The 18,760-nt window shown below is 35.5% G+C and overlaps 1 protein-coding gene across 3 annotated transcripts in view; it reads left to right on the top strand.

Moving 5' to 3' along the window:
- The window catches only part of CSMD3 (CUB and Sushi multiple domains 3), a 1,145,609-nt gene that overhangs the window by 1,004,054 nt on the left and 122,795 nt on the right, over window positions 1-18,760 (top strand). For all 3 annotated transcript variants that reach the window (XM_040625739.1, XM_040625738.1, XM_008689272.2), the window contains one exon: window positions 547-651. In XM_040625739.1, the coding sequence (XP_040481673.1) occupies window positions 547-651 (105 nt within the window). The remainder of the gene's footprint in view (window positions 1-546; window positions 652-18,760) is intronic.

Below are 18,760 nucleotides of genomic sequence, written 5' to 3'. Positions count from 1 at the left end.
CTTATCAGCTTTGCTGTCAGATACATCAGAGTACTTTACCTGGTATAGAAGAACATACATACATACATATATACAAAAATTAAATGCATATATAATATATATACGTATATATAATAAAAAGAGCAATAAATAAATGTATCCTCTGAACCCATACATAATCTTAAGTTACTATACTATAAAAATCACCTGCAAACTTATAAAATTAAGTTTCCTATTAGCTTATGCATGGAATATTAAAATTCACATGAAATTCAAAACATTTATTTTAGGGGACTATAAAATTTACTGCTTTGACCAGCTCTTTGTTCCTGCCTATTTTTAGGGAGCAATCTAGAGTGATCCCAAAGGATTATCTCCTGGGAGATGGTCACAAACAATAAAATGAAAGAGAAATGTGGGAGATATATTTTTATCAAAAAATTCCTGAAAAACAGTTGACCAATACATAATTTCAGGGATAATCTATTGGCTGATTAGTAATTAACTTAGTTTTACTATAATATTTATTATGTGATCATTGATCTGCCTTTTCAATTATCATTTCAGGAACAACAATACCCCATCTGTTGAATAGTACGTCTAATAATCTGTATCTAAATTTTCAATCAGACATCAGCGTTTCTGCTGCAGGATTTCACCTTGAATACACAGGTAAATATAATATCATGTGCCACTCAAGAAATTTAAGAACAAGTTTTTTAGACTGCACACACAAATGAGATCATATTTATTTTCTCTGTCTGACTTATTCACTTAACATAATACCCTTAAAGTCCATCCATGATGTTGCAAATGGCAGGATTTCCTACTTTACTTTTTCTTGACTGAATATTATTTAATATTTAATTTTATATATATACCACACTTCTTTATCCATTCATCCATAGAAGGATACATAGGTTGTTTCCATATCTTGGCTATTGTGAATAATGCTGCAATGAACATGGGAGTGCAGATATATCTTTGAGATCCTCATTTTATATCTTTTGGATATATACCTAGAAATAGAATTGCTACATCATATGATACTTATATTATTAATTTTTTGAGGAACCTCCATACTCTTATCCATACTGACTACCAATTTTTGTTCCCACCAACAATGAACAGGGGTTCCCTTTCACCACAGTCTCAGTAATACTTGTCATTTCTTGTCTTTTTGAAGACAGTCGTTCTAACAGGTGTAAGATGACATATTATCGTGCCTTTGATTTCTATTTCTCTGGTGGTTAGTGATGTTAAACATCATTTCATGTACCTATTGGTCATTTGTATTTCTTCTTTGGAAAAATACCTATTCAGATCCTTTACCTGTTTTTTAATCAGACTGATTTTTGTGTTTTTTTTGTTTGTTTATTTTGTTGTTGTCGTCTTGTTTTGCTATTGAGTTATATGAGTTTCTTACATATTTTGTATATTAACCCCTTATTAGATACATGATTTGCAAATACTTCCCCCATTCTATAGGTTGCCTTTTCATTGTTTCTTTTGCTGTGCAGAAGACTTTTTAAAAAGATGTATTTATTTTATTTTAGAAAGAGAGTGGGAGCAGGGGTAGGGAGGGGCAGAGGGAGAGGAAGAGAGAATCTCAAGCAGACTCTGCACTGAGTGTGGAGCCTGACATGGTGCAAAACCCTGAGATCATGACCTGAGCTGAAACTGAGAGTTGGACACTTAACCCACTGTGCCACCCAGTGCCCCAGAAGATTTATTTTTTAATTTGATGTAGTTTCACTTACTCATTTTGAATTTGTTACTGATACTTTTGGTGTTATATCCAAAAAATTAATGGCAAGACCAATGTCAAGGAGCTTTTTTTCTATGTTTTCTTCTAGGACTTTTACAATATTGGGTTTTATTCCAATTCTGAATAATTTTTGTGAGTAGTGTAAGATAGGGGTCCGATTTCATTCTTTTGCATATGATTAAACAGTTTCCCCAGCACCATTTATGGGGAAAAGACTACACTTTCCACCTTGAGTATTCTTAACTTCTTTAGCAAATGTTAGTTGGCTGTATATGTGAGGGTTTATTTCTGGGCTCTCAATTCTGTTACATTGGTGTATGTGTCCATTTTTATGCCAGTACCATACTGTTTGATTACTATAGCTTTGTAGTAGTTTGCAATCAGAAAGAATGATGCCTCTAGCTTTGTTCTTCTTTCTCAGGCTTGCTTTGGGTATTCAGGGTCTTTTGTAGTTCCATGAATTTCTGTCTCTGTGAAATCATGCCGTTGGAATTTTGACATGAATTCTGTTGAATCTATAGATGGTTTAAATGTGGTTAAATTTGTTCCCAAATTTTGTTGTTACTGTTTATGCTATTATAAATGGTATTATTTTCTTTCTTTTTCAGATATTCTGTTTTTAGTGTATAATAACACAACTCATTTCTGAGTATAGATTTTTTATCCTGCAACTTTATTGAATTTGTTTATTAGTTCTAATAGTTTTTGGTAGAGTCTCCAGGATTTTGTATACATAAGATTGCATCATTTTCCAACAGAGATAATTTTACTTTCCTTTCTGGGTTGGATGTCTTTCATTTATTTTTCTTGCATAGTTACTCTGGCTAGAAGTTCCAGTACTATGTTGAATGAGAGTCATGAGACTGGGTACATTTAGTCTTGTTGACTATCTTAGAGGAAAAGCCCTCAATCTTTCACCGTTGAGTATGATGTTAGCTGTGGGCTCTTCATATATGGCCTTTGTTAAGTTGAGGTTCATTCCTTTTATACCCATTTTTGTTGAGAGTTTTTATCATGAAGGGTGTTTTGTCAGATGCTTTTTCTGTGTCTATTGAGATTATCACATGATTTTCATCTTTCATTCTTTTAATGTGATAGATCACATTTTTTTGATTTGCATGTGTTGAACTGTCTTTGCATCCCAGGCATAAATCCCACTTGATGGTGGTTATGATCCTTTTGATATGTTGCTGAGTTTGATTTGCTTCTGTTTTGTTAAAAAAATTTACATCTATATTCGTCATGCATATTGCCCTGTCATTTTTCTTTTCTTGTAGTATCCTTATCAGGCTTTGGTATTAGGGTAATTCTGATTTCATAAAATGAGATTTAGAATGTTCTCTCCTCTTCAGTTTTTCACAAGAGTTTGAGAAGGACTGGCATTAATTCCTTTTTACATGTTTGGTAAAATTCACCCATGAAGCCATCTAGTCCTGGGCTTTTCTTTATTGGAAGGCTTTTGGTTACTAATTTAATCTTTTACTTGTTATTGGTCTGTTCAGATTTTCTATTTCTTCATGTTTTAGTTGGTAGGTTATATGTTTCTAGGAGTTTGTCCTTTCTTATAGAGTATCCAATTTTTTTGGTATATAATTGTTCATAGCAGTCTCTTATGATCCTTTTTATTTCTGTGATATCAGTGTAATGTCCCTTCTTTCATTTCTGGTTTTGTTTATTTAAGTTATCTCTCTCTCTTTTTTCCTTTTAGTTAACCTATAGAATGTTATGTCAGTTTTGTATATCTTTTCAAAAACCAGCTCTTCATTTCTTTGGTCTTCTCTGTTGTTTTTCTGTTCTCTATTTTATTTATTTCTGCTCTGATCTTTGATAATTCCTTTATTCTGTTAACTTTTGGCTTTAGTGTATTCTTTTTCTAGTTCCTTGAGATACAAAGTTAGCTAGTTTATTTGAGATCTTCCTTTTTTCAAATGTAGACATTTATTGCTATAAGCTTCCTCTCAGAACTGTTTTTGCTGTATCCCACAAGTTTTGGTATGTTGTGTTTCTCTTCTTTTTGTTTGTTCATTTCAAGATTTTTTTGATCTCTCTTTTGATTTATTCTTTCAATCCCTGGCTGTTTGTGAGTGTACTATTTGATTTCCACATATTTGTGAATGTTCCAGTTTTCCTTCTGTAATTGATTTCTAGTTTCATGCCATTGTGGTTGGAAAAGATTTTTTATATGATTCTACTCTTAACTTTGCTAAGACTTGTTTGGTGATATATGATTCATCCTGGAGAATGTTCTGTATATACTTGAGAAAAAAACATGCATTTTGCTGCTTTGCAATGAATGTTCTGTATATGTCTGTTAGGTTCATTTGGTCTGAAATATTGTTCAAATCCAATATTTCCTTAATACTTTTCTATCTGGATGAACTGTATATTGTTGAAAGTGAAGTCCTGAAGTCCTCTACTATTATTGTATTGTCTGTTTTTCCCTTCAGATCTGTTAATATATGCTTAATATATTTGGGTGGTACTCTCGTGTTAGCTGTACACACACACACACACACATATGTATTAAAGATTTTATTTATTTATTTTAGAGAGAGAGATTGAGAGAGAGAGCACATGAGTGGAGGGTGGGGCAGAGGGAGAGGTGAGAGAGAATCTCAAGCAGACTCTGTGCTGAGTGGAGCCTAACATGGGGTTCAATCTCATGATCCTGAGATAATGACCTGAGCCAAAATCAAGAGTCAGATGTTAACTGACTGAACCACCCAGGTGCCCCTATCTGCATGTATATTTATGATTACTATATACCCTTGATTAAATGATCTAATTATTATGCAGTGGCTTTCTTGATCTCTTATTACTGCTTCTGAGTTAAAGTTTATGTAGTCAGATATAAGTATAGCTACCACTGCCTCTTTTGATTTCCACTTGCATGGAATATCTTTTATTATCCCTTCACTTTGAGCATATGTGTATCCTTGAAGCTGAAGGGAGTTTCCAGTTGTCAGCATAAAGTTGTTTTGTTTTGTTTTTGTTTTGTTTTGTTTTTTTAATCCATTCAACTACTTTATGTCTTTTGCTTGGAGAATACCATCCATTTACATTTAGAGTAATTATTTACTTACTAATACCATCTTATCAATTATTGTCTGGCTTTGTTATAGTTCCCATGTTCCTTTCTTTCTCTCTTGCTCTTTTCTTTTGTGAATAGATGATTGTTCCATAGTGGTATGCTTTGATTCCCTTCTCTTTATCCTTTGAGTATCTACTGTGAGCTTTTGCTTTGTGGTTATTAGGAGACTTACATAAAATATCTTCTAGATATAACTATTTTACACTAACAACTTAACTTCATTTACATAATAAATCTCTGTCCTTTTACTCCCTTCTTTGTGTTTTTGATGTCACGATTTACCTTATTTTTTGTATTCCTTAACAAATTATTATAGCTGTAGTTAATTTTAAAGCTTTTGTCCTTTACTTTTATACTAGAGTTAAGTAGTTAAAACACCACCATAATACAGAATTGAAGTATTTTGAATTTAAATATATACTTACCTTTACCAGTGTGTTGTATATTTTTGTATGTTTTCATGTTACTAATTAGCGTCCTTTTGTTTCAGCTTGAGAGACTGCTTCCTGCATTCTTGTAAGACAGGTCTAGTGGTAATGAACTCCATCAACTTTTGTTTATGTGGGACCATATCTCCTTTCTCTGACATTTTCTCATGGACTACTTTACTGTATAGAGTATTCTTGCTTGAGAGTTTTATTCTTTCAGCACTTTGAGTATAACATCACTCTCTGTCCTTGTCTATAAGGTTTCTCCTGAGAAAGTCACTGATTGCCTTATGTAGCTCCCCTTGTAAATTATGAGCTTCTTTTCTCTTGTTATTTTTAAGATTCTCTCTTTGTCTTTCATTTTGACAGTTTTATTATATTAATCTTGGAGAATATCTTTTTTATGTTGAGTTTCTTTGGGGGCCTATGACTTTTATGAACTTGGATGTCCAAATCTCTCCCCAGGTTTTGGAAGTTCTGTACTATTACTTCTGTAAAAACCTTTCTTTTTAAAAAAGATTTATTTAGTTATTTGAGAGAGAAAGAGAGATAGAAGAGGGGCAGAGGGAGAGAGAGAATCTGAAGCAGACTCCCTGATGAGCACGGAGCCAGATGTGGGGCTCAATCCCAGGACCCTGAGATCATGACCTGAGCCAAAATCAAGAGTTAGCCGCTTAACTGACTGAGCCACCCAGGTGCCCCATTGTAATAAACCTTCTACCTGCTTTCCTCTTCTCCTTCTGAGATTGTAATAATTCACAGATTGGGAACAGATCTCTTTGTTAAACTTCTCATTTTGATCATGTGTTGTTTTCTTGATTTTGAAGAATTATTTTTCTGTGGGTTTCTTTGTAGCTTGTTGAACATCCTTAAAACAGGTATTTTGAATTCTTTTTGAGGTAAATTGCAGAGCTCCATGTCTTTGGGGTTCATTACTGGAAAATTATTCTGTTCTTTTGGTGGTGTCATGTTTTCTGGCTTTTTCATGTTTCTTAAAATTTTGCTTTGCTGCCTTTGTGTTTAAAATAGTAGTCACCTCCTCCAGTCTTTACTGGCTGCCTTCAGGCGAGAAATAGCTTCCTTTAGTTCTGCTGAGGATTTTGAGGCTTTCTCAGACCTTCTATGAATATGCATGCTCCACACTTCTTGCTCCCCCTTATGACAGAGCTCTTAAGCTTGTATTCCTTCTCTTAATCTTCTAGAGCCAGGCCCTGTATGAACGACTTCTCTTTTGCTTTCCCAAGGGTGGTGATAAATGCTTCAAGACTGTTATCCCTTCCAGGTCCACAAATTTGGGCCAGCTTTCTGCACATGCTCACCAGCTGTCTACAAAAGCTTTGCTCTTGCTATTGTTGAAAGCATGTACAGGAGGTCAGCCATCAGATATTGGGGTATTTGGAAGAGGTGCCAAAACACTGCAGATGCCCATGGACCAGCTGGGGGAATCCACAGGTGAGGTGTCCATCCCACTGGCTCATTAGCAGGCCTCTTGATGTACATAATTAGTAGAATCTGCATATTCTTGGCCTGTTCCTTTCTGAGCTCTGGCTTCTCTTTTCCCAGATTCTCATCAGCCCTTAGTTTTTCAGGTCATGACTCAATACTGTGGATGAGGCAAGAGAAAGATGTGCCTGTTACCTCTCTGGTAGCTTCCTGCACAGCTGGGAAAGTCAAGCACTCACTCACACACACTTATTTTCTACAATAGGAGAAATCATGGGTCAATTAGAGATCTCTTAGCACTGGGCTATATTATCTTGGGGGAGGGGTGATACAGAGAAAGTCAGATTTTTCCTCTTACCCTCAGCAGTGTGTCCAATTTTGATTTTTTGTTGTTGTGGTTCCAATGATGTGTTGGACTCCTGCCAGATTCCTGGACATCCATAAAGGGTCTCTCATTCATGGGTGATTATGTAAATCAGTGTTCTCCAGAAGCTCTTAAACTGTGGCTCAGAGGTGCTAGAGCCAGTTCAAAGGGCACTTTCAGAGTCCACAGCCAGCACCAAAGCCTATATATACCTGTTACCTGATACACTGGTAAGTGAGACGACTCCTGGATCTCTCCATGTATTTTTTGATGACAGAACCAATGGCAAGTGGGGTTGTTGCCAAGTTCTCAGTGCTATGCAGTTGTTTTTCATTCAGCCACCTAGGGGCTGGTCTGTCTTCCAAATGGCTCTTCTCATTCTTGGACTGCACTGGGATTTCACCGTCTCCTACCTGGATCTCACATCTCCCACAGAGGCATGTTGTCCATGGATGGCTGCCATATTGTTGTTGCTAAGGGGAGGCTGTAATAAAGGACATCTTATTCAGCTATCCTGTGGACATCACTCCTTTTTTCTTTTTCTACCAATAGCCATCCTAATAGGTGTGAAGTGATTACCTCATTGTGGTTTTGATTTGCTTTCATTTTCCTGATGATTAGAGGTGTTGAGCATCTTTTCATACCCCTATTGGTCATTTGTATGTCATCTTTGGAGAAATGTCTACTTAAGTCCTTTGCCTATTTTAAAAATCAGATTATTTATTTTTGTTATTAAGGTGTAGGAGTTCCTTATATATTTTGAGTATTAACGTGATATTAGATATATGGTTTGTAGATATTTTCTCCATTCTTTAGGTTGCTTTTTGCTCTGTTGATTGTTTCCTTTACTATGCAGAACCCTTTTATTTTGATGTTGCCCCACTTGTCTATTTTTGCTTTTGTTCCCTCTACTTTGTTATCATGCCCAGGAAAACATTACCAAGACCAGTGTCATGACACTTTCCCCTATGTTTTCTTCTAGGAATTTTACATTTTCAGATCTTATCTTTAAGTCTTTAATCCATTTTGAGTTAATTTTTGTATATGATGTAAGATAAGGGTGTGTTTTTGTTCTTTTGCTTGTGGACATCCAGTTTCCCCAAAATCATTTGCTGAAGAGATTATTCTCACTCTGTTGTGTATTTTTGAAACTTTGACAAAGATAAGTTGATGTGGGTTTATCAACTGGATTCTCTGAATTCTCTATTCTCTTTATTCATCTATACATCTATCTTTATGCCAGCACAATACAGTTTTAATTATTATAGTTTTGTAATGTATTTTGATCTTAGAAAGTGTGATGTCTCCAGTTTTGGTCTTCATTCTCAAGATTGCTTTGGCTACTTTGGGTCTTTTGTGGTTCCATATAAATTTTAGGATTATTTATTTATTTAATTCAGTAAAAAATGCTGTGGGGGTTTTAGTAGTGATTGCATTGAACCTGTAGATAACTTTGGGTATTATGGATATTTTAACAATATTATGTGTTCCAGTCCATGAACATGGAATACCTTTCCATTTACTTGTGTCTTTTTCAATTTCTTCCATCACTGTTGTGTAGTTTCCATATATAAGTCTTCATTTCCTTGGTTAACTTTTTATTCCTTAGTATTTTATGCTTTTTGATGCTACTGTAAATAGGATTGTTTTATAAACTTCCATTTCAGATACTTTGGTGGTAGTGTCTTGAATTACAAGTGATTTCTGATATTTTGTATAGCAACCTTACAGAATTTACTGTCCTGCGGAGTTAGGGTTTTCTACATATAAGATCCTGTTACCTGCAAACAGAGGTATGTCCACTTCTTCCTTAATTTGGATGCTTTTTTTTTCTTGTCCAATTTCCCTGACTAGGATTCCAGTACTATGTGATTAGAAGTGGTGAGAGTTGGGCATCCTTGCCTTGCTCTTGATCTCAGATGAAAAGCTTTGAGGTTTTTTGTTTGTTTGTTTTGTTTTGTTTTTTTACTGTTGAGTATGATGATAGCTGTGGATTTTTCATGGATGGCCTATATTATTTCAAGCTACATTCCATTATATCAAATTTGTTGGGAGTTTTTATCATAAAAAGATATTGTATTTTGTCAAGTGCTTTTTCTGCATCTATTAAGATAATCATAGCTTTATCCTTTAATCTGTTATTGTAGTATATCACATTTATTTGTGTATGTTGAACCATCCTTGCACCCCAGGGATAAATTCAATTTGGTCATAGTGTATAATCCTTTTGATGTGCTGTTTAACTTGGTTTATTTGTATTTTGCTATGGATTTTGCATCTATTTCATCAAGTATGTTGTCTTATAGTTTTCTTGTAATATCTTTGGCTATGGCCATCAGGGAAATGTGGATCTCAAAAAATGAATTTAAAACTATTTCCTCTTCTTCAGTATTTTGAAAGAGTTTGAGAGGGATCAATGTTAATTCTTTAAATGTTTGGCAAAATGTACCCATGCAGTCACCTGTTCCTGAGCTTTATTTTGCTGGGAGAGTTTTGGTTACTTATTTAATTCTATATTCTCATTATTGGTCTATTGAGATTTGTTATTTCTTCATGACAGGAATTTTTCCATTTCTTCTAGAGTATCCAATTTGTTGGTGTGTAATTGTTTGTAGTAGTCTCGTCTCTTAAGATCCTTTTTATTCCTATGGTATCAGGTGTAATGTCTCCTCTTTCATTATAAATATTGTCTAATTGTAAAAAGAACTGGATTCTGTAGACATTTTAAACCTATAATTGGACTAAGTGACTTTTCTGGTGACAAGAGAAAATATACACTAATTGCCCAACTCCTTACAAAACTTTTAGAGACAAAAATGGCTTATGCACCCTAGTTAAATACATATATGAGACATATTTGATTTTGCTTTTTTTTGTTGTGGGGTTTTTTTTTTTTTTTTTGGCTACACAAAATTATCACAACTATAATGGGTGATTATTTTGGTAATTTGGGGTTTATGTACTCTCTTCCTACAATGGAAGCTCCAGGAAGACAGGATCTGCCATTAAGACAGGACCGTGTCCATTTAGAATATCCTTTGTCTCTTGCACTAAGCACAGTCCTTGAATACTATTAGGCATTCAAAATACATTTGTTGGCTGTGATACAACACCTAGAAGTAGAAGATAAATATATAAATTGACACATATTATTAACATCAGTAAACTTATACTGATGCTGTTGTTCATTAAGGCATTTAGTACCTTAATCTGAGCACATTTTGTAATTCTGTTGACTTCTGCTGCCTGACGGTATCACACTAGGTATTATTTCCTCAATATCATTTCTCCAGACCACTCAGTCCATCACTGTAACATATAAGCTACAGTGGAAATTCTGATAAAATAGAAACTCCCTGTGGGAAGGAACAGAGGCTATAATGATAGGCATGTGCTAAATAAATACTGGTTAATTGATTTTGGACAATTTTTTTTTGTTTTATTTTGAAGTTTGCGTTCCAGCTATTGCTGATCTCAGACACAATAAATGTATCCTTGTAATGTAAATAGATAACAAATCAGTAAAAGAAGATTCATTCATTCTTCATTCAACCATAAATATATGGAACAGCTACTGTGTATCAGACAGTATGCTCAACATGGAAAATGCAAAGATAAATATGTCACCATATCTTTCTTTGGGAAGATCATAGTCTAGTAGAAGAGACAGAAAGGTAAAGCAATAACACGGTGCTATAAATATAGGAATAGAGATGTTTATGGTAGACTGCACAAAAGTGGAAAGTAATAAGCTCTATTTAGAAAGTTCAGGAAGTACTTCAAGTAGGACATGACACTTTGGCAGAGTCTTAACAAATAAGCAGGGATTTTACAGTTAGACAAGGAGGATTGGATTTTTTTTAGCATGAGAACTTCACGTTCAGACAGAGCTATGACGTATGGTACATTTAGGAGAATTACGCCTAGTTCAGTAGGACTAGTGTGTAAGGTCTGAGGCAGCACTAGGAACTAAGGCTGCTTCTACAGGCAGGGCTGTTCCTGAAAGGTGTAGGACGTCATAATCAGAAATTTAACTTCAGTATAGATAATACACTTTAAAAAGCAGCATGTTTTGATAGGTATTCATAACATAGATTATTAAATTATCATACTCACAAAGAAATTGAGGGAAGTTTTTTTTTAAATTTTTCCTCATATACAACTTTTGCTTATAAAATGTTTTGTTGGATGCCAAAAAGGTCTTTTATCTGTGTAAGATATATAAGATCACTAATATTTAATGGAATTGCTTACCCAATGGTCTGTAATTTTTCAGATGATTCTTTTGGTCAAAAACCCTCTCTCTCTTTTTTTTTTAAGATTTTATTATTTGAAAGAAAGTGAACACAAGTGGTGGGGGAGGGGCTGAGGGAAAGAGGGAAGCAGACTCCCTAGGAGCCCATCTCTAGGGTGAAGTGATCCTCAGGACCCCTGAGATCAGACGAGCCGTGAAGGCAGCGCAGCTGACCAACTGACGACCGAGGCGCCCCTTGGTTAGAAACCCTTAATTAGGGGCGCCTGGGTGGCACAGCGGTTAAGCGGCTGCCTTCAGCTCAGGGCGTGATCTCAGCGTTACGGGATCGAGCCCCACATCAGGCTCTTCCGCTATGAGCCTGCTTCTTCCTCTCCCACTCCCCCTGCTTGTGTTCCCTCTCTCTCTGGCTGTCTCTCTCTGTCGAATAAATAAATAAAATCTTTAAAAAAAAAAAAGAAACCCTTAATTATGTTCAATAAAGGAAGGAAGTTGAGTCATATTCCAATCAATAAATAATAGGTGTTAATAATACAAAGCAGCTGGCTTCTTAGAACAAATAATTGAGAGTTTGATCTTCATAAAGGAAAACAATGACTAGTAGATTTAAATCTCACAAATTTAGGTCTTGTAAACCAAATTCTTTGACAGAAAAGACATGCTAGAAATATAATCTGAGCATGTTAAATCGTGATATCTAATTTAAAAAGTAGAGTTGAGTATCTAACTATGTCAAGGGTAGTCTGATGAGAACTGTAGAAGGATTAGAAGGTAAATGAGATAAATCTCTGTCCTAATTAAGTGTAAACTTTATTACATGAAATGTGTTTTTGCCCTGTTGTGATTATCTATCTGACTGTGTTATAAGTCATTTCTATAAAATGAACAATCAAAGAATGCTAGAATTTTCTAAGTTAGTTATCTGGATCAAATTCAAGAATGTGGCAAAGAATTCACCATTGGTATTGAATGAGCATGAGAACAAATGATGTATTCATGTATATATTATATGTGCAGTTGCTTTAAAAAATAAGATTACTCACAGGGAATGGCATTTAGTTTATTAGCTTTGAGTTCACATAATCTGAAGTAAGTATTCCCAAATGATGCTTTGACTTCAAATCGATCCCCAGATACTTCCTACGAATTAGTAGATATCTTAGGGGCACCTGAATGGTTCAGCCAGTTGAGCGTCTGCCTTCAGCTCAGGTCATGATCTGAGGGTCCTGGGATTGAGCCCCACATCGGGCTTCCTGCTGCTCCCTCTGCTTGTGCTCTCTCACTCTCTCTCTGTCAAATAAATAAAATCTAAAAAAAAAAAAAAAAAAAGAATTAGTAGGTATCTTGATTCTCCACCCATGAGAGAAAAAAAGAAAAAAGCTTGGCACTGTATGTGGACAATCTAGAGATAGTATTAACTGTACTTTTCAAAAATCACAATGTGGAATCCTATTAGAAGATGATAAGATGACCACCAAAATTTGTAAGCATTGTGTTGAGGGCCCTTACCTAACACATCATATCATTTGCTAGATGTTCTCTTTTTTTTTTTTTTAAGATTTTATTTATTTATTTGACAGAGAGAGAGACAGCCAGCGAGAGAGGGCACATAGGCAGGGGGAGTGGGAGAGGAAGAAGCAGGCTCCCAGCAGAGGAGCCTGATGTGGGGCTCAATCCCAGGACTCTGAGATCACGCCCTGAGCCAAAGGCAGACACTTAACGAATGAGCCACCCAGGCGCCCCTAGATGTTCTCTTTTAACTGGAGCAAAATTCTAAAAAAACTTCCTGGATTAAAATAAATATAATAATAATAAACCATGGGGCGCCTGAGTGGCTCAGTCGTTAAGCGTCTGCCTTCGGCTCAGGGCGTGATCCCGGCGTTCTGGGATCGAGTCCCACATCAGGCTCCTCTGCTAGGAGCCTGCTTCTTCCTCTCCCACTCCCCCTGCTTGTGTTCCCTCTCTCGCTGGCTGTCTCTCTCTGTCAAATTAATAAAATCTTTAAAAAAAATAATAATAATAATAATAAACCAGTACTACAAAAAGAATGTAAAGTTATATTAAAACATTTTTTAAATCAAATTATAACTTAATAGAAGTTAAAGTATTCTCCAGGTGGAAGTAGACCTTTCTTTTTGGAAATTAAGTAAATGCCTCACTAAATAGTTACACTTGGTAATGTTGTAGCATACAAACGCTTCAGTTCCATGTGTTGCTTTTAGACAAGTCAGTGAATCTAAATGTAAATAGGAACTATAAATAGAAAGATGAAATATAGAGAAATAGATGAGAAAAAGTTACAGAGGATGGGAAAAGCAGGACAATTAGGACAGGCAGACAGAGAAAGAGAGGAGAGAAAAGAGAAAAGGATACATTTAGTGGATAGTCGTGAAATCAGTGCCAGAGAATGCCTGATGTTCTTTTAATTAATTAAGAAGGTTTTGGAATAGTCTCCATGTTTTCAAATCTATTGTCTGATCAATAAGGACATTTGCAAAATACTGAGTAAGTGCAAGAGAATGGGGGGGGTTGAACAAGGAAATTTAAGTCCAGCTTTATAGAATTAAAATGACTAATAACTTACGCTCTAGTCTTCGAGGACAAATTTATAAAACAAGCTATGGCAGTATTTTTGGCTGCCTGTTCCTAACAGATTGAAAAGCAGTTATAATACATTTGGTGGATCAAAAGCTGCCTGGAGCAGCTGTGGTTTTGGTGCAGTGTCCAGCAGGGTAATCTCACTCAGCGCACACTCGAATGCATCCCTTCCAGAAATGCTGGCGAATACATCCAAGCACAGTGGCTTTTTTTTTTTTTTTTTTTTTGCCAATAGTCTGTTTTATTTATGGAAAGAGTACCTTAATTTCTGTCAAGTTTTTAAATCTTCCCTTAGTGAAGAAAAATTTATCTTGTAGTAACGCAACGATCTGACTTGTGGAGGTAGGTTATATTAACTAGACATAAAAATTTTAAAGAACTCTTTATGTTTTCAGAAGCTGCCCAAATTAGTGGTTGAGATGTAAGAACACAATGGCCTCTTTAAGAGGAAACAGTTTTTTAAACGAATATAAGGACTACATGAAAAAAATTTAAATCTAAGTTTTGATACTTAGAAAAAGCAAAATGCTTAAGCGGTTGGGTACTAGGAAAATAATGTGTGTGTGTGTATCTGTCTGTTATAAACAAGGTAGTTATATTAACTTTTCTCCATTGAGAAGACCCCTTTTTCACTGCACATCTTTGGTATTTCATTTCTGGCAGCCTCTGAGATAAAAGTTATGCCCACAGGGTAACATAAGGAGGGAATCACAATGGGGAAATAACGGTCTCATAATCACACTACGAATACTAGCAACAGATGCAGAAGACATTAAGGTTTGCTATAAAAAGGACAGATTTCATGTTTGTTTGTTTTGTTTTTAACCGAGAAAGTAGACTCTTCCTATATTCCCAAAGGATGATTTTAAACAGTAAAGGTTTCAGGAAACATGGCAGGTGTTCCTCTGTCTTGGGAAATGGAAATTTGGCTGAGATTCCTTTCAGCAAGAGAGTATATTCTCGGTCTGATTTTCCTACTCACTCATGAGGCTTTTAGGAAAAAAAAAAAATCTAGATTATCCAGTGGTACAATTACTAGACAGATATGCCTTGCTTTTCATTTACTTGAAAGGTAAATGCTGACAAATAGGTTTTTATCTACAGTGCTCTTTTCCTCCTTGAACTGGAGATCATGACATTTTAACTTAGGAGTGCCTGACCATGATGATTATGATTATGATTAACATCAGACAAACCTGATGTTCCTTGAGCCCGTTCTATCCTCTCATGCCTTAGTCTCATTATTTCTAGAGGCCCATTTTGATCATTTCATGTCATTGTTTTCCTATTACCTATTAAAGAAAGGCAACATTCTTTAGCATCCTACTCCAACAGTAATTTCTTATGTCATTTTTTACCAAATGTACTTGTAATATTTCCCCCTTAATCAAATGAAGTAATTGTTTCCTAGATATATCATGTGGTTCCTCTTTCCTCCTCTCCCCATTTATTTCCTCCAGCTGAATGCCCCACATTTCTTCCTTTTCTAGCTGTACAATTCTTACTTTATATATTACCCTAAATCTTAACTGATCCAATCAGCTCATTCTGAAAGTGTTTTTCTTCTTTTTCTGGATTCTGATATCATTCCCTTTCACTCCCTCAGTGCTTATATATTTATGAATTCAATAAATATTTACTGAACACTTGTGTGCCAGGCATAGTTTGCATTTGTGAATGAAAGAGACAATATCCTCTTGTGTTCTTGGAGCTTATAGTCCAAGACTATAGCATGTGAGGACAAAAAAGACAAAAGTTAATAAATTATTAAGCTATAGAGCACTTCAGAAAGTGAAAATTCATGGAATAAGATAGATGAGGGCACCTGGGTGGCTCAGTTGGTTGAGGAAATGAGTCTTGGTTTCAACTGAGGTTGTGATCTCAAGGTCATGGAATCGTGCCCTGGAATAGGTTCCGCACTCAGTGGGGGGAGTCTGCTTGAGATTCTCTCCCTCTGCCCTTCCCCCACTCTCTCTCTAAAAAATAAATAAAATCTTTAAAAAAAAAAAAAGGAAGATAGATGAAGGTTTGAGGGATCTGGAATGCTAGGGCTGCAGAGAGGATGTTTAGATGGTCAAGGTAGACCTTCAAGAGAAGGTGACATTTGAGCATAGGATGGAAGGTGGTGCAGGAATAAGCCTTGCTGATATGTGAGGAAAGTGTGTTTTAGGGGATAGCCAGAGCAAACACCCTGAAACATAAGTATGAAGAACAGCAAGGAGGTGAGAGTAGGAATAAATGAGGTGAGAGAGAGAAGGGGAGATGCCGTCTTGTAGACTATTGTAAGGATGCAAGTGTTCTCCCTAATGGAAATGGAATTCATTAGAAAGTTTTGAGCAGAGAAATGTCATGCTCTAACTTATAAGGTACTGTGGTGTTTTGCAGTTATGATGTTTAGGTAATTGATTTTAATTAGCATTCTTGAATTATTTCTCAATGAATATTAAGCTACTTGAGGGCCGTATATTGTATATCATTTATTTCTGATATTGTGCAGTCGTGTTGCATTTTTGTTTTTACATCCCCAGTGAATATTTGCTACAAAATTGAAAAAAAAACAGTAACTACATTTATCCAAAGAAGATAACTGTATATTTGTGTAATTATACTACTTTGTATAACTGTACATTATGACTTGGCTGTTATCACCCAGGTACCGGAAGTCCTGATAGCCAGCAAGCTAGCTGCACCAACTATGTCACCTTCTAATAGGTTCTTTTGTTAGTTACTTATTAAAGAAGGACCGGCCTTTAAAAATCTACATTTTTAAAATTAAAAAACAACTTGTTTTTGTACCGCTCTATTTTCTTCTCAGGTGTTATTCTGTATTTTTAAAGAAAATTTCTATGTAGCTGGGTATACATTTTGACTTTTAAAATATTTGAAGCAAGGATAACTATTTCATAATTTGGTAAATACTAATATTTGAGGCTCACAGTTGTTTGTCTATCCATGATGACTTTCAAAGCACGGAATATCTATAGACAAGCAGCCATTTGTATCAGAGCATTATAAACCATAAGCATTTGAATGACTACTTAGTAGCTTAACAATACCTTTGTCATGATTATTGTAATCATTATATTATCATCATTATGTCATCAAAAGTTAACATTTTTTTAAGATTTCATTTATCTAATAGAGAGAGCATGGACAAGTGGATGAAGGGGCAGAGGGAGAGGGAGAAGCAGACTCCCTGCTGAGCAGGAAGCCCCACTTGGGACTCCATCCCAGGACTCTGAGATCAGGACCTGAGCCAAGGCAGGTGCTTAACCGACTAAGCCACCCAGGTGCCCCAAAAAGTTAACATTTTTTCAAGTGCTCAGTATATGCCAAACACAGTATTAATATTTTATAGATATAGCTTTATTTAATTTTCCCAATTACCTTATTTTTAATCCTGTTTTATAGATAATAATCTCTTAACTCCATATTTTTAAAGTTAGTAAATAGTAGAGGTGGAATAAAAACTTCTGAGAATTTGATACTGGAGCAAACAGTCCTGACCACTATATTATAGTCCTCCTTAGAGTTTCTTCGCATGATTTTCCATCTCGATATTGCTTTCAAATATAAGAACAAAACCACTTGTGAACACATCAAATGTTTGTTGAGTACTTACTAATTACTACATATAATTTCTAGGTGTAAGTGTTTAAAATTTGCATAATATCTAGCCCTAAAAACCTGCAGACTAATTGTAAGAACGTGCAAACAAGTAATTGCAAAATTACAATGTAAACACTGTTCGTATTGTTTTAAGTTGGTGCTTCTCAGATAATGTGCATTATGGTCATTGAAATCTTGTTAAAAGTCTAGATAAGACTGTACCCCAGAAGATCAAGTCAATGTTTCTGAGACTCAGCCAAGCATTTGCACTTTCACCAGCATCCCAAGATTATTCTTACAATGGCCAAAGTATGAGGCCATCTTGTATAACTTAGGTGATGACACAAAGACGGTAGTGATCAAATCTGTTAGGGATTACTGACAATGGAGTCAAGGAAGACTTCGCTGAACGATGGATAGAAGTCCTATTGGCAGGTAAGAATTAAAGTGCAGATATGGAATTAGTTTGGTCCTTTGAAGGGACCTCTTGAAATGTAGGTGGGTATAAGACCATTTATTCTGGAATCAGATGTCAGTTTCTGTCTTGACAATGCCATTTGATAGCCATGTGACACGAGGCCATTCCTAAAGTCCCCTAAAAACCCAGTTTCCTCATCTGTAATCTGGGATAATAATAACACCTAACCTGAAATATTTCTTCAGAATTAAATGAGATCATCCATGTAAAAGTGTTTATCATAATGCCCAGTCCATAGTAAGCTCTCAATAAATACCATTCTCTCTCGCTGATGAGATGAACCCAATGTGGCTAAAATTGTCAAATGGTATCTTAAGTGCTGAAAGATTAGATTAAGAAGGTGATAGACACTTTCTTGGAGACACACTCCAGGGTTTCAATTTGGGGAGTAACATGCTTAGTTTTGAATTTTTGAAGGGCCCTTTTATTTTGGAAAATGGAAAATGCATTGCAGGAAGAGAATAGGCCTCAAGAAAGGGATTGCAATAGTTCACATGAGAAACTGTGAAGGAGGTTATTGTGGTTGTGTAAGATTTGTGGCCAGTTAGATGTTGGAGATAAGAGAGACGGAAGAGTAGAAGATGGTTCTTAGGTTTCTGATTTTTTGTTTTGGTTTTTACTCTAAATCATACTACTTTTTATAATCACAGTCCTGTTTTATTCCATTGGAGAGCTGGACTTTTAATCCTTAGACTTTTTCTTTGATTTTTAGATTTTAGCTATTGAATTAAACAAACCAGGATCAACAGA

This window comes from Ursus maritimus, unplaced genomic scaffold, assembly GCF_017311325.1.
Source record: "Ursus maritimus isolate PB19 unplaced genomic scaffold, ASM1731132v1 scaffold_9, whole genome shotgun sequence".
Taxonomy (NCBI): Eukaryota; Metazoa; Chordata; class Mammalia; order Carnivora; family Ursidae; genus Ursus; species Ursus maritimus.
The sequence above is the reverse complement of the archived record's forward strand: the minus strand, read 5'-3'. Positions and strand labels throughout refer to the sequence as shown.